Raw genomic sequence first — 16319 nt, forward strand, 5'->3', positions numbered from 1 at the left:
CTACTATAATACTGCTCCTATGTACAAGAATATAACTACTATAATACTGCTCCTATGTACAAGAATATAACTACTATAATACTGCTCCTATGTACAAGAATATAACTACTATAATACTGCTCCTATGTACAAGAATATAACTACTATAATACTGCCTCCTATGTACAAGAATATAACTACTATAATACTGCTCCTATGTACAAGAATATAACTACTATAATACTACCCCCTATGTACAAGAATATAACTACTATAATACTGCTCCTATGTACAAGAATATAACTACTATAATACTGCTCCTATGTACAAGAATATAACTACTATAATACTGCCTCCTATCTACAGGAATATAACTACTATAATACTGCTCCTATGTACAAGAATATAACTACTATAATACTGCTCCTATGTACAAGAATATAACTACTATAATACTGCTCCTATGTACAAGAATATAACTACTATAATACTGCTCCTATGTACAAGAATATAACTACTATAATACTGCTCCTATGTACAAGAATATAACTACTATAATACTGCTCCTATGTACAAGAATATACCTACTATAATACTGCTCCTATGTACATGAATATAACTACTATAATACTGCTCCTATGTACAAGAATATAACTACTATAATACTGCCTCCTATGTACAAGAATATAACTACTATAATACTGCCTCCTATGTACAAGAATATACCTACTATAATACTGCCCCTATGTACATGAAGTGAGGATTCTAGCCAGAAAGTAGAATAAAAGTCAAATCTTTATTGGATCGTCTTGTAAAATCCCAGGTACACAACACACAGGAATAAAATTTATGCGTTACAGATGCTAAACGCATCCTTAGTCCTAATGGCATAAGAATATAACAACTACTATATAATACTGCCCCCTATGTATAAGAAATAGTAAACCTGTAATCACAAATTTTGAAACTGGATTGTTGATTTCTGTATTTCACCAAAGAAGAATAGACGCCTTTTAAAATACCTGACCCTTTATTTTGTATTTACATTGTTGTGGCAGATTCCTCCTTCTCCGTAGTAAGTATAACTCCTATCATTCTGTCCTGTCAGGATCTGTTCTCCCTCCTCCATCATTTTTAGCGGTTGTCAGATAAGAATGCATTCATTCTACCTGATTCACAAAGGTCAGCGGCTGGAATGCCGTCGGTGTAATCAATATGGATCCATAGTAAAATATTAATAGAGATCGCTTCTTCATAGCTGCTGTCTGATATCATGAAATCATGTATATTTCCTGGGGAGCTCGTCGCCTGGTAGCGCACAGGTCAGCGGCCGTCTTGAGTGACTGCTGAGTTCAGATAGGGCTGTATACATTGGGCAGGAACGCTCACCTTTTCGAACTGACAAGGGGTGAACAAACTCTTAACATTTTTCTATTTCTATGGGAAATTGTTTATTTTGTGATTAGTACTAAAAATGCAAGGACTCCAAACTAGACCAGAAAATGGAAAAAAAAAAATTGTCAAAAAAATGCTTTGCCACTAGTGGCTTGTGTCCAGGGCCACATTACATCTCGTACAGAGGCGTGATGCAAAGTCTGCAACTTTCTATGCTCTTCCATAAGGACACACACAGTTGTTTTTACTCTTTGAAGCCTTGCTTCTGTGGAAGAATATTTTTGTCCTACAGCGCCATAGGGCGGTGCATGGACAACGGCTTTCTAGTAGGGATCTATAGGGACACCATTCAGGCCCTATGCACACATATCTGTTATGAGATTTAAGTCAAGGGCGGGAAAAGATCACATTCAGTTTAACTTTTTGACCAAATTCTTAGTTCTGTTTTCGGGAAAAAAATACAATTTAATTTTTTTTTTCAGTAATGTAATTTCTCCCCCAAAACATGACATTTTTATTTCTTTGTTTGTCCGTAGAATTGTAAGGCATTATTTTTTTTTTAAAGAAATCAGAAATCTCCTATATTACATTTTTTTAGTTCTCTGGTTTCAGTTATTTAATAATGAAATGAAATAAGCTTGTAATGCAAATAAAAGTCATTAGAAATGAGATAAACTAACCTAAATGCAGTACAATGCTAAAAAAAAAAATCCATAATGATGCACTAAAATTAAAGAATAGAGGAAAATATATTTAAACTTCTTCAGACAATTTTATATAATTTTTGCTGTGATTTTTCAATTTTTTCTGTCTTGTTAGATTAAAATATTGTGCTATCATTATAAAAAGTTTAAAAAATTCAAAAATAGAAGCAAAAAAGGGCACATGTGAAGCAAACCTTAGGACAGCTGCCCCCGCCCCATCATACACATACAGTCATGCATGTTTTCTGATTGAGGAAAGTGTAATAAGTCGCTGCTAGAGACTTCTGACAACAGCATATTTCCAAAAAGATTGGGCATGTTGAAATCCAACAGCCTGATCCTTCTTTTCCCCCAACATCTGTCATCAGGAGGCTCCCGTAGACATTAGATGGTTGGTGGTCCTGACAATATTGACTGGTTTGGCCAATGTTAACCTAATGCGTATGACCACCTAAAGACAGGATGGTAAGATCCCACCTTATACACAGGCTCCGCAGCTGCTCCCTGGTCTTCGGGGGGGGGGGGCGGTACTCCGTCACTTCCTAGGGGATGTAATAGTCTGTGACATTTCTCTGTCGCTTGACTCCCATGTTTTGGAGCTGCCAGAAATCACATACACAAGATAATATAGGAAGGAATTGTGTGCCTCCAATATGGCTGCCCCCGGGCAAGGTTTTTAAACGTAAAAAAAAACCAGCTGCAACATTTTTAAAACACTTTAATAAGCTGAAACACATTATTTGTCATCTTTACGCTGAAATGTAATTAACGAAACCAAAATAAAATGCGCAACACTTTCCCTTTAAGTGTTATCTTTCGGCTTCCCCTCGGAATTAAAATGCTTTTGCTTGTTCAGAATTACTTCCCAATCGTTAGTTTTCAGATTCATTTACAGTGATATCATGTCGCGGGTAGAATTAATTGAAAATAAATCATGCCATCTGACCGGGTAAAGTCATAGGTCTGTCGCATCGTTTCAGATTGCGATAATTAATTTCAATAATTAGATTTGTGAATAAATCCAGGTGTGAGACAGTTTAACAGATGATCCTCGGTGTGGGCTTAGCGGGTAATGTAGTTATGGTTCAGGATGAATCTTCTCCACAATTGGAACCAGGGATGCCCATTGAGGTGTTCTCCTCAGCATCAAAAATATCTTGCCATTTTGGGTTCGTAAAAGCAAAAACAACGGTTTTCTTCATAGTTATTGTATCTTTTATCATCTACATAAGTAATTTATGTGTTTAATGTAACTTTTTTTTTCAATTTTGTCAAAATTTTGTTTTTGAAAAAGTTAGAAACAAAAGAAATCTTTCATCTGCAAAAAGGGATTGTCTGGCTGGTAGCAAAAATTTTTAAAAACTGACAAGAAATTTTCACCTTACTAGTCCTGTTTTTTGATGCTTTCCAAATCCTCCTCCTTCTGGTCCCTTTCAACACCAAAAATTTCCAAGTGGCCGTATGGTTTTAAAAAAAAAAAGGTCATTTTCACCTTACCGATTCCCCCATCTCGCCCATTCCGATGCCTCCAAGTTTCTCTGCTGGTCTCTCCTTCCTGGTGACCACTAAGCCAATCACTGGTGGCAGCAGAGACCTGCCTCAATCAACGAGTGGCTGGACGCTCACATTTCCATGTCAAGAGAAATTAGGAAGTAGAAACCAGTCAGGTAACCCACAAGCATCAGAACGGTTAGAAATCGGTAAGTTGACTATTACTTTTTTTTTTTTTTTACCCAATTTAGCACTGTTTAAAATAAAAAATTTCCCAGCTGGAAAATTCCTTTAAAGCGGTTATCCAGGAATTGATAAAGATGACCTATCCTCAGGACAGGTCGTCATCATCACATCGGCAGGGGTCAGAGTCCCCACCGATCAGCTTCTTAAGGGAGCCGTTGCGCTCATCGGAGCTCTGGTGAGCGAGGCAGGTTCCCTGCAGCTTACCCAGCACAGCGCCGAACATTGTATAGTGGCTGTGCTTAGTATTGCAGCTCAGCCCCATTGATTTCAATGGGACTGAGCTGCAACTCAACCTCTTCTAACAGCTGATCGGCCGGTGTCCTGGGAGGATAGGTCATCAATATAAATTACAAGATAGCCCCTTTAAATGTATAAAACTGTATTTGTTTATTTTGTCAATTTTAAAGTCAAATAGAAACAAAAAAATATGAAAGTAAACTAAAATGAGCAAATGCAAATAGGGAATTGTTGACATGCTTGGACATCCTTGGTGTTTAGCTTTTGTTATTTTATGTGTTTTTATATAATAATTTGTAATTATTTTTCTATTTTTGTTTAGAATTTGTTTCTAAAATTTGTGAACAATGTAAAATGTTAATTTAATGGAAGGAATGGGTTTATTGCCATTTGAGATTTATGAAAAACCTGTTAACTATAAGGGTACCTGCAATGCGATCGAAAAAAAAAAAACATGACTCTTCTCATTGCTCACTGCAGCCATGCACCTTCTTGGCCTAAACTGGCACCTACAGCCGACGGAAGGGCAGATATATGAGATTACGGAAGACAAAGCCAGCAGTTGGCCTAGGCCAACAGACGTCACCTTGTATCCCTCAGGAGGGACAAGGTTAGAATTACCAGAAAGGAAAGGCAAAGCGCCCAGTGAAGGTACGGTGTGCTCTCCATGTTGTGAGGTCGTTTTTTTTTTTTTTTCTTCTGTACGTCCCGGTTCACCTGACTCTTGGCATCATGGACCATTTAACATCATTTTCCATTGTCCAATGGCAAAATTCTATTTTAATTTTCACAAAATTCACAAATTTTAGCCTCGAAATAACACATTGGCCGGTCTTTTTATTTTTATTGTTTGTTTCTTTGTTCAGATTTTGTCTTTTTAAGTTATTTGTGTATTATATCCAGGCAATTGTCAGATTTTCTTGTATGTACTGGCTGGTCGGTAGGTAAGATTTCTGTTAAGATAGACCTATTTGTGGCCAGTCTACCTTTTCTGTTCTCAACGGTCCACTTCCATTCTTGTCTTTCAACATGATTTACCCAAGTAATTCACATCCAGAAAGTTTCAGAAGGGTAGGCCTCCACTTCAACGATGGAGAATTACCCCACCATGGGGCAGCATGAATTTTTAGGTCTAGAACCTCTAAATCATCTCATAGTAAACAGGTAGCTACAGGGTTAGGTTTAGAGCTTCTTCAGGAGAACTGAAAATATCAAGGTACTGATTGGACTTGGTGGACATCCATTCTTCACATTTTTACAAAGGGGCACAGGTGGAGTCCCCTCTGAATACACCTCTCCCATTAAAGCCCCCTTTTCTGTATTTCAGTTTATCGGATAGGCTCGGCCTAAAACATCATTCAAAAAGGACTTCTTTCCAAAAAGTTTTCAACCCTTTTCAAACAGAACATGCATCATGGCCTCCGATGTAGGATGGAGGGGTCGATGATGTAATGGAAACTCTACTGGAATGTCTCTATAGATATGCAATGTAGAGACGGATCTTGGGATTTTTGAGACAGGGTAGCTCATAGTTCAGAGCGAATGCCCCAACCAGACCTTATATCAAACATGTGACGGGATCCTCCATCTCTATAATAGTCATCATTGTACTTATCTTACACTGAGCCACAGACACAGAACAATTAACGAATGTCTGGATTTTTTCACTTTGGCGGAAGGGGAACAAAAAGGGTTCACATATTTTCAGCATGATTTGTTCCTTTAATGTGGTGAGATTCCAGCTATTTTTACCAAGAATTCTGACAAATATTGTAAAATAATATCTTTAGATATATACATTTAATTTGTTTTTAATTTTAATATTTTGTATCTGTGTATGCTTTTTACTGCCACCTCTTAGCCTGAAGTGTGTGTCCTAGATAGTTGCTTGTAATTTAGACCCTCATAACGTAAAAAATTGCTTAATTTGGTAGGAAATGCTGATCCCGTCCTAAGTTCATTACAGGCAGCCGTAATGTAGACATTGTACAGAGCTGTCGGGTTCGTGCCTTTTGCGGTTTAGTGTTTAGTGATTTTTATTATTTTTTTTCCTTGCCATAGGGAAAATTTTACTATGTTTTCTTTAACTCTTTTTTTTTAGTGGCTAATTTTAGGACACGGTTAACAAGTGCTTCTGGTGGTGCAGCAATTATGTCATTTTATACAATTACCACATGATTTGGAGCACGGTTAGGAGAGTCATGGTCATAGATCAGAGGTTTTTGCAGACAGGAGATCCTTCCTGCATTTATATAATATGAATTATAATAAGTTAAAAAAAAAAGTGCATATAGATAGAGAACAAAGAATTCTTAGAAGAAAGTGTAAATTAAAAAATGTTATAAAATGATATAATTTTGTTAAAAAATTGTTTTTGTTATTATTATTTTTGTACTCGAATGCATGGAAGGAAATTTACAGTGGTGTCTTGTGTTTATTGACCAGCCCAGTGGCTGACTGGGAACTCAAAGTGGCCCCATGTAGAAGACATGGCCAAGCCAAGTAGGCGGGGTGTGTCAACCATTAGGCGTGGTCATAATTAGGCTTGAGCGAATCCAGCTTCAGATCATTTAAAAAACATTTTAAATATGGATTCTTATTTTATGTTTTTAAATACGCAGATAGGAATATCAAAGTCATTCACCGAAGTCTCTCGCAACTCCGGCCGAGATGAAGTGTTGCTACACGGAGCCCATACATTTTAATGCTGTACAGAAAAAGCATTACAAACAAAGCTTTTTAATGAATCGACTTTGGTTCTATGATCCGAAGCTCGGTTCACTCAAGTCTGGTCATAATGCTGGCTGGTGGGACCAATCCAAAAAGTGAGCATTATCACTAGGCAGGTCTCATGTACAAGCACAAATTTTTGGAGGTCATTTATTAGGACTGGCATTTTAGACGCCGGGCTTAATAAACTCCCTAAGCTGAAGTTTTGAAGAGGCGCCGGCCTGTCCATAACTTCGGCAAATCTAGCGCCAGTTCTAAATGTAAGACAGCTTAGTAACTAAAACAGGCATAGAAAATGAGGAATAAGACAGGCCTGCCAGCCTATCCCCCGCCAACACCACGCCCACTTTTATAGACCTGACGCGAACCGCAATCTGCGCCAGAAATACGCCTAATATAGGCGTATTTCTGGATAATAAATTACCCCCTTTTGTCTTGTAAAGTTTACAAAATTCACTTTGCAGCATAAGTGACAAGATAACTTTGCTCTTTGGGTCAGTACAATTACAGGCTCAGCAATACAAAAAATTTACAGTTTTTTTTTGTTGTTTTTACTGCTTTTGCACAGTAAAACCCCTTTTTGTTAAGAAGAAAATGTTTTTGTATCGCCGCATCCCAAGAGCCATAACTTTTTTATTTTTCTTTCTACTGAACTGTGTGAGGGCTCTGTTTTTGCCAGACAACTTTTTCTTTAGGTGGCAGATAGGGATGAGTATTAGAATGTATTGGCTCCGATGAGTCGAAGTTACTACTACGCGAAGTCTCGCGAGACTTCGCATAATAACATCAGAAATGTATTTATAATGTAAAAAACATTTCCTGAACTCGGGTTTGTTTCCAATTGGTATGAAGTTTTATGCGATTCGCTCATCCCTTGTGGCAGATATAAAAATATAAGAAAAAAAATTGGAAATCTGGCTTTTTTAAATTTTTTATGCTGTTCACCATGTGGCATAAATTACACGATAATTGTATAGTTCGGGTCCTTACGGATGCAACGTTATGTGGAGTGTTTTTAAATTTAAAAATTTTTTGTTCTTGGGAAAAAGATGCATGTTTTTAACAGAGATTTTTTTTAAAAAAAACTTTATTTAAAGGGGTTGTCCTGCCGTTGATAATGTCAGGATAGGTCATCAATATCTAATGGGCGAGGGTCCGACAGCTCTCCATGTGAGTGCCGCTTCCTGATCTTTACGTAACGCGTCGTCTCCTCTGGAGCGGTGGCGTAGTGTAACTACAAGTACTTGTCATTACGCTGCACTTCCGAGATGATGGTCAGTGTACTGAACAGAAAGTGGAGCTCCCATGGAGCTGAACGGCGGCTGTGCAAGGTGCTGGACCCCAGCTGGTCAGCGGCTGAAGACCTATACTGATGATAGGTCATGAAATTAAACGGCAGGAAAAACCCCTTTAATTCTTACTTTCATCAATTATTAGTCCCACAAGGGGACTTTGACATGCAATCCTTTGATATAGTTAGCATAGTACATATTTTGGGTGGCTGGCACAACTAGGACTGTCTGCGCTGAATGGGGCTAATCCTCACACGGAAATACACATCCGTGAACATACCCAGGGGTGTCAGAATTTCTGTATAAAGTGCAAGCAATCTACAGCCTAGTTTTTCCCCCCTACTTTTAAAGACCCATATCTGTTAGGGCTCATTCACACGAACGTATTTTGCGTTCCGTATACGGGCCGTTTTCTGCGTTCCGCATATGGTCCGTATACGGAACCATTCATGTCAATGGGTCCGCAAAAGATGCGGACAGCACTCTGTGTGCTGTCCGCATCCGTTGCTCTGTTCCATGGCCCCCCAAAAATGGAGTCCTGTCCTATTCTTGTCCGTTTTGTGGACAAGAATAGGCATTTCTATAATGAGTCTCCTGTTCCGTTCCGCAAATTGCGAACCGCAAAAAACGGCACGGTCATGTGAACAAGCCCTTAGCCAGACTGGAGAGTGGCTGTAAAGAACATCTTTCTCTTTGGAGGACCCAACATGTCCATGCATTACATAGACAGTCTATTGATTTCAATGAGAGAGGTGTAATGCTTCATTTCTCCTGCAGTGGTGCTATAGGGAAATTGAACGCGCATAGATTACAGCTAATCACTGGGATTTTCATCAGTAGGACACCAGCTTCGAGACCCTCCTAAAGAGGGGACAAGTCCTTTCATAAGGTGTTTCCCTATAAATAAAGCGACTGCCTGAAATCTGGATAGAAAACTTTTTTCAGAAAGTCCAGTGTACCCAAGTATGAGGTTGGGTAAAGGTTGCGGCGCTCTTTATATTTAGCAGCTGGTTTAATAATAAAATGTGTAGCGTAATATCTGACACATAATACTCAGGTAGACTTAACCTGCCTGCGCAGTGGCCTTTTATAATCCAAACCAGACGCCAAATTTCCTGGTCTCATAAATAAAAGTAATTTGAATGTCAAAATGAATAGGTCTCCTGCTGTAATATATAGTTTTTATTAAACTGCAACCCCTCCCTAAAAAAACATATAAAGCATCAAAGTATAGATACCTGTATGTCTTGTATAATGCAGAGCTTGTCTAAAGTAGCAGAGCATGAGCAAAGAGAGAAATATGGTATAATACTGCTATCATTTTGCCCAAATAACACCGCCATACTATTCAACTATCCAGTGCAAGTGAGCCATATAAAGAATACATGACATTGTTATTCAGTGTCCAAATAAATTCGCCATCCTGTGCGTACATAGTTCCAGTACGCGGTGCCAAAAGTGTTCCATTGAGCAGGGGCAGATTTGGCATTTCTGGGTCTGGTGGCCCCGCTTTACCTCTATGCTCCGGACTCATCACACAGCTAAGCTCTTCCCCATTGCACTGCTAGGCTTTTAGATAGTGCGGGGTTAAAATTCGCTCCTGCCATTGAGTAGTCGCATAGTTGATCCATGTAGTAATACAATACATTGTTGTTCAGTGCCCAAATAATACTGCCATATGGTGCATACATTTTTGCACCATAAAGGACCAACTATTTCAATACACTGGACGCATAATATTGCCATACAGTGCCCATATAGTAGTTCTGTACAGTGCTTAAAAACACACTTGCCGTGACATTTGCCAGAAGCTCACAGTAGGAGGTTTAGAGTTAGCTGGTTGAGACTCCAAAGGGTTAAATGTCCAAGTCGGCTCTGCTGCATCAGTGCGTCTGACTACATTGTATTACGACAGGTCTACCTTTTCTTGTATGTATTTGAGCAGAGTTTCCCTCTGGATCTATGTCTGCAGGACTTGATGATATCAGGCCGGATTAGTACTAGCGGTTGCTAAGTCAGATGTCTTTGGATGCTCGGGTTTTAGCTCCTGGCTGTTTTTCTGCAACAGAAAACTGAAATGTGACGTTTGTATTTATTTAGAAATGTGAGCGGCACTGGCATAGAAATTACATGTTTGCATTAGTGTCACCAGCTCTGAGGAAATAACATTGTCAGCAGCCGAGAAGATGGGAACTGACGTACCCAGCGTGCCACCGCAACCTATGTGCATGCCTGAAGTCCTTCCTGCATGAGAGTAGTCGTCTTCATTTTTATCTTATTGATGGGCTCTGGTGAGACAGAGGTTATATACTCTCATCGTGTAAAGTCTCAGAGACTGGAGACAATCGGAGGCTCAATGAAGTCCTGCACATGTAATTATGGAGGCTTTAAGGGCAACTTCAGACACTATTGATATTAACAACAATCGTTTCAGTATTCATTCTGACATAAATACAGTTACAGTACACCAATAAGACTATTCTAATACTGCTCCTGTGCACAGGAATATAACTACTATAATACTGCTCCTATGTACAAGAATATAACTACTATAATACTGCCTCCTATGTACAAGAATATAACTACTATAATACTGCTCCTATGTACAAGAATATAACTACTATAATACTGCTCCTATGTACTAGAATATAACTACTATAATACTGCCCCTATGTACAGGATTATAACTACTATAATACTGCTCCTATGTACAAGAATATAACTACTATAATACTGCTCCTATGTACAAGAATATAACTACTATAATACTGCCTCCTGTGTACAAGAATATAACTACTATAATACTGCTCCTATGTACAAGAATATAACTACTATAATACTGCTCCTATGTACTAGAATATAACTACTATAATACTGCTCCTATGTACAAGAATATAACTATTATAATACTGCACCTATGTACGAGAATATAACTACTATAATACTGCCTCCTATGTACTAGAATATAACTACTATAATACTGCTCCTATGTACAAGAATATAACTATTATAATACTGCCTCCTATGTACAAGAATATAACTACTATAATACTGCACCTATGTACGAGAATATAACTACTATAATACTGCTCCTATGTACGAGAATATAACTACTATAATACTGCTCCTATGTACGAGAATATAACTACTATAATACTGCCTCCTATGTACAAAAATATAACTACTATAATACTGCTTCTATGTACAAAAATATAACTACTATAATACTGTTCCTATGTACAAGAATATAGCTACTATAATACTGCTCCTATGTACAAGAATATAACTACTATAATACTGCTCCTATGTACAAGAATATAACTACTATAATACTGCTCCTATGTACAAGAATATAACTACTATAATACTGCCTCCTATGTACAAGAATATAACTACTATAATACTGCTCCTATGTACAAGGATATAACTACTATAATACTGCTCCTATGTACAAGAATATAACTATTATAATACTGCCCCTATGTACAAGAATATAACTGCTATAATACTGCCTCCTATGTACAAGAATATAACTAATATAATACTGCTCCTATGTACAAGAATATAACTACTATAATACTGCCTCCTATGTACAAGAATATAACTACTATAATGCTGCTCCTATGTACAAGAATATAATAACTACTATAATACTGCTCCTATGTACAACAATATAACTACTATAATACTGCTCCTTTGTACAAGAATATAACTACTATAATACTGCTCCTATGTACAAGAATATAATAACTACTATATACTGCTCCTTTGTACAAGAATATAACTACTATAATACTGCTCCTATGTACAAGAATATAACTACTATAATACTGCTCCTATGTACAGGAATATAACTACTATAATACTGCCTCCTATGTACAAGAATATAACTACTATAATACTGCTCCTATGTACAAGAATATAACTACTATAATACTGCCTCCTATGTACAAGAATATAACTACTATAATACTGCTCCTATGTACAATAACATAGATCTGAATAGGTTGTAACATTTGTGTATATTATGTTAATTCTTTCAGTAATTTAATGTTATCCTTTTTAAGGATTTAGGAAGTGAAAAAGGGGCAATTATGAATAAAGCTATAATCCTCCGTGCACTGTAACCAGACGACTCTCATCTTGCAGTCATATCTTGCATTCCTCTACCGTGCCCCCCGCCGCCTTATTAACAGCGGGCAGATCAACAGAAAACAACGCTCAGACCCCGTTTGAGTTTCCATCAGACAAAAAGATATTTAGATCTTTGGTTTAAAATAACAAGCGATAAATTGTGACAGTGTTCAGTTCCCTTCTGTATTGCCCCCCCCCCCCCCCTCCGCACCCGCAGACTAAAGAAGAAAAAAAGGCCAATTCAATGAGATTAAAGAACAACGAGAAGAAAACGACTCCAAAGAACAACAGAGGAGGGATATTCTCTTTCTTCGAACACGTGGGAGCCAAATTAAATTAGATTGAAAAATAAGATTAAAATAAAGGTTATTATAGAAATGTTGATTAGAAAGCCACATTAAGGCCCAGCTATTGTGTCATTATCTAAATGGAAATCTCTGCTATGGCTCCTTTCAATCAGAAATCACCCAGAGTCCCTTTATTTACAAAAAGATCTTTCTAGAACAGTGGGAGGAATGAAGCCCGTCCTAGCGGGCAAGACTTGTGTTTGTGAAAATCATAAATAAAAATACCTACAGCAGGGTTCAGCATCCTTCAGCACTCCAGCTGCTGCAAAACTACAACTCCCAGCAGGCACACTTGCTCAACTGTACTTGTAACATCTAAAGATTATGGGAGTTGTAGCTGAAGTGTTGGAGGTTGCTTACCCCTGGCCGAGAGGGATGGTTAGTAATATTTTCTCCGCTTCCAAATGTGATGGTGATCTCTTGAGGACCACCGTGATTGACAGATGCCTGCGATTGGAGAAAACGCCGATCCTGTCCATTTATTTCTCAGGAAACATGATCGATCCTGATGCCAAAGTATGTGTAAGCTATTAAATTCAATAGGATAGCAATAAAGAAGAAGAAAAAAGAACAAAAAATGTAAAGTATTAGAAAATGATGTCACAAAAATATGGTCTATCAAAAAACATTAAAATAGATATAAAGTTAAAATAGCTAGAATACAGTGTGGGTCCTTTAAAGGGGTATTCCAGAATTGGGTCTCTTTTAAAGTAAGCTTCCGTGTGTGTTTGACCTAAGGAAAAAATCATATTTAACTGCTCTCCGGAATGGCGGTGTTGTGACCTGGCTCCAGTTGATGATCTTCTGGCTTGTTTACTTCCAGTCAGGGTATGGATTGGGCCATGCGTACTGCTGCAGCCATTGACTGGCACCTGACCCAGCAGTGATGTGCCACTTGGTGGACACGTCACTGCTGAGGATAGAATTGGCTGCCGTGACACACGTGACCTCGGCTGGAAGCAAACATGCCGAGGATCAGAAGATCTCCAAACGTAGCCAGGGTGCAGAACCGCAGCAGGTGTGTATGATATTTTCCTTAAGTGAAACATGCTAGGTGGCATACTCAAAGGGGACCCAGTTCTAGAATAACCTTTTAAAAGAGTGGTCTATCACAAAAGCCCTTGTCCATATGCCCTATTAAGCATTCAGGCATCATAGAGTGCAGTGGAATGAGGGAAGATCATCCCTTGTTCTGGCAGATCCACCATGGCCATGGCTTGCATGGAAAGCCATTGATTCAAGGTTTAATTTAGCCAGGCACACAGTGATCAGTGGATCTCTGTTTCAATTTCTTCTTTTAAAATATATCGTGTTCATAAGATCATTCTAGACCCAGAAGCTTCTATGGCATCTCATGAGTCAAAGGTTGGTACTCTTTTTGAACCTTGTATTTCACCTACTGCCAAAACCTGCCAGCAGTTGACTAACGTAATAAATTATTTCCTAAATTGTACCGACTGGACACATTATGGAAAATTGACTGTTCAGTAGAAGTCGTCTACTGAGAGTGTAAGCAGTTTGGTAAATGATTTTGGAGACTAGGCGGCCATATGTATATAGTGCTCTTTTTGAAGCCTATGTGTAGCATTACTTTGCAGAGAGTTAAGGGTTGTTGCTTCTGTTTCATCCAATTTTTGAGATGAGGCAAGCTCTTCCGGCTCGATAGTCAAGAAGATCTGACCTCTGTGTGTTTTTATAGGCCAGTGGTTGCCTGTCCCTTCCTCAAAACAACAACGGTGGCAACGCCACCAAAATACGACATACAGCAAAGCTCATATATCTTCAACACTTTAGAGGAACATTCATCTTTGGTGCTTTGTAACCTCATGGGTTTCACCTTGACCTCTGTCACATTTGCTGTCATAGCCTGTGGGTCAGGGTCTTTGTTTTCCTCCAATCTGTCACATCTACTTGTACTTCCATCCAACCTCTCCTGACTCACATTACATAAACATCAGTGGTCATATCTGTCATCATTCACCTGACATTTGATTTATTGTGTTTATTTTTGTAGGTTGAGTTATGTTTTTATTTTTTCATGCAGGAAAACCCAGCAACATCTTTCCTGATGACAGTTTTATTGACTCCGGAGAACTGGATGTAGGTCGGAGAGCAACACAGAAGATCCCTCCTGGCATATTTTGGAGATCGCAGGTTTTCATAGACCACCCAGTTCACCTCAAGTTCAATGTGTCTTTGGGAAAGGCAGCACTTGTCGGTATTTATGGAAGAAGAGGACTCCCACCATCACACACACAGGTGACATGGGAATGGGGAGTGGTTGTTGGTCTTGGTGGATCATTAGATAAGAACTTAACAAGTGGGACTTGCTTAAATAGCTGCTCATTTTATTTAATTTTTTCTGCCTTCAGTTTGATTTTGTGGAACTTTTGGATGGACGACGTCTGTTATCACAAGAGGCCAGAAACTTGGAAGGTCCCCAGAGGCTACACAGGGGAGTAGTTCCTCTAACAAGTCATGAGACTGGATTCATCCAGTATTTGGACTCTGGCATCTGGCACCTGGCATTTTATAATGATGGCAAAGAGTCAGAGGTGGTTTCTTTCCTCACAACTACTATTGGTAAGTACTTGTTTTTGCAAATTTCTGCAGGATTTATTTTTTATTTTTCTAAGATTAGACGTTTGGTTAAGATATTTCAATCCAGAAGTCAACCAGAGTTTTAGTGGCCAAAAATAAGGACATTTATAGGCATTAACAGGAAATAACCCCAAAATGTAGGCAAACGGGACAACATTTTTGGACAGTTGTTTTGCCAACTCCGCTAAGTTTTTGATGGATTTGTTCTAGTTGATCACATTTTCATGCAGTTAAGGGTGGGACTTGATAAAGTCTCAAGCCATATGTGAAAAATTTGGTATGGTAGCCATTGCCAATCTCCTCTCCCCTCAAAGGCAAATGTCAAGGAGAAGGCATATTCGACATGCTGTATTTCAACATACTCAACATATTCAACATGCTTTGTTCCTACCGGAGAAATTTTTTCTGATCTCTCCTTTGAAATGCACGCTTGGCTGAGCTCAGATGCATGTGTATGGGGAAAACGGGAAGAATAATCATTGAGCATTATGCTCCCATGTATGGTTGCCTTACTGGATTTTAGATCTGACTTCTACATTGGTGAAAAGGTTATGTTCTGGTTGATACCATGGGCCCTACTGTTGATTTGGTGAGATGGGCTTTATGGTTCTGACATGTTTACCATGGTGATTGTGTTGTCTACTTTAAGTCATATTGTGATGTTTCTTCTTAAAAGGGATTGTCCAGGACTATAGACAACATGGCATCTTTCTTGGTAAAGCCGCCACACCTATTCACAAGTGATGTGTGGTACTAAAGCTTGGAGCGAATGTGTTGTGTAATACCAGATATAACCCATGGACAGCTGTTGTTGTTTTTTTTTTTTTTTTTTTTTTTTTTTTTTAAGAAAGCAGCCATGTTTTTTTAATCTGTTCCTGAACCTTTCTGATGTTTTCTTAATGATGAATTTGTGCTCCGGAAGTTGAGACTCATTATGTGGTGGAAGGGAGAATCTTCAAGTGTGATGGAGGCTATAAGCATCTGATGAGGAGAAGGATGGATGCTCTCGTGTCTCTCAGTCGGAGGTCAATGGTTTTTTTTGTATATTTAGTTTCAGAAGAGTGCACAGCAATGATATAGGATGGTAGAGGTGCCCTGAGAGCATGGGAATGAGCACGAAGAACGTGTGAAAAATCACCCGCCTCCCTTCATTGTCCTCTAAT

At 38.5% G+C, this 16319-nt stretch overlaps 1 protein-coding gene across 1 annotated transcript in view; it reads left to right on the forward strand.

The window, feature by feature from the left end:
* The window catches only part of TENM4 (teneurin transmembrane protein 4), a gene marked incomplete at its 5' end in the record, with an annotated part of 222150 nt that overhangs the window by 77615 nt on the left and 128216 nt on the right, over positions 1-16319 (forward strand). Inside the window, 3 exon segments of the mRNA XM_040426403.1 lie at positions 4533-4703; positions 14600-14814; positions 14928-15138. Of these exon segments, the coding sequence (XP_040282337.1) occupies positions 4533-4703; positions 14600-14814; positions 14928-15138 (597 nt within the window).

The sequence above is a fragment of the Bufo bufo genome, chromosome 3 (genome assembly GCF_905171765.1).
Source record: "Bufo bufo chromosome 3, aBufBuf1.1, whole genome shotgun sequence".
Taxonomy (NCBI): domain Eukaryota; kingdom Metazoa; phylum Chordata; class Amphibia; order Anura; family Bufonidae; genus Bufo; species Bufo bufo.